This window comes from Trichinella spiralis, assembly GCF_000181795.1.
Source record: "Trichinella spiralis strain ISS 195 chromosome Unknown Scfld1557, whole genome shotgun sequence".
Classification (NCBI taxonomy): Eukaryota; Metazoa; Nematoda; class Enoplea; order Trichinellida; family Trichinellidae; genus Trichinella; species Trichinella spiralis.
Window position 1 is genome coordinate 627216 of NW_003528496.1, and position 660 is coordinate 627875.

General features: G+C 43.9%; 1 protein-coding gene across 1 annotated transcript; it reads right to left on the minus strand.

Moving 5' to 3' along the window:
* Window positions 1–166: 166 nt before the first annotated feature.
* Window positions 167–584, minus strand: Tsp_04664a (hypothetical protein; the record flags this gene model as incomplete). The annotated part of the gene is made up of 2 exons (XM_003369192.1): window positions 167–254; window positions 301–584. Coding segments are annotated over 2 exons (372 nt in total), but the record flags the coding sequence as incomplete, so codon positions are not given.
* Between the last annotated feature and the right edge of the window lie 76 nt (window positions 585–660).

Below are 660 nucleotides of genomic sequence, written 5' to 3' on the forward strand. Positions count from 1 at the left end.
ACATTACACCCGGAAGTTAACATCCAATCTTGATAAATTTCAACAGGCAACAAATTTATTTACAAACAGTGGGAGCAGATTTATATATCAAGAGGGAAATCGGTAATAGACCTCAAGAACTGTTTACCATCCATGCCTTTGTGGCGGGTAAGCTGGTGCCAGCAGTCTACTGTTTATGTATGGGTAAAGATATTGGAACATACGGGTTTATTTTCCAATCTTTAATAAACAAAGCGGCTGTCCTCGGGGTCAATCTCAATCCACAAACAATAATTTGTGATTTTGAAACAGCTCTGATACCCGCGATTCAGGGCTATTTCCCGAATACGCGGGTACAGGACTGCTACTTCCACTTCTGCCAGGCGGTACATAGGAAAGTCGGTGAGCTGGGATTGAAAACACGATATCGAATGGAAGAAGCAACAAGAAGAAAGATTAGAATGCTCTTGGCCACGGCTTTCCTCCCTGTACCGGAAGTTGATACGGGTGTTAGACTGCTTGAAGCAGGCACCTACGAGTGCTTTAGCCGCTTTATTCCAATACTTTCGGCAGGAGTGGATGACCGACGAGCGACTGCCGTTGAGCTACCCGTATATAATGTAAATATTAGAACATACTAACCACTTGGAAGGTTGGCAAAATCGGGCTCAACAGAAAAGC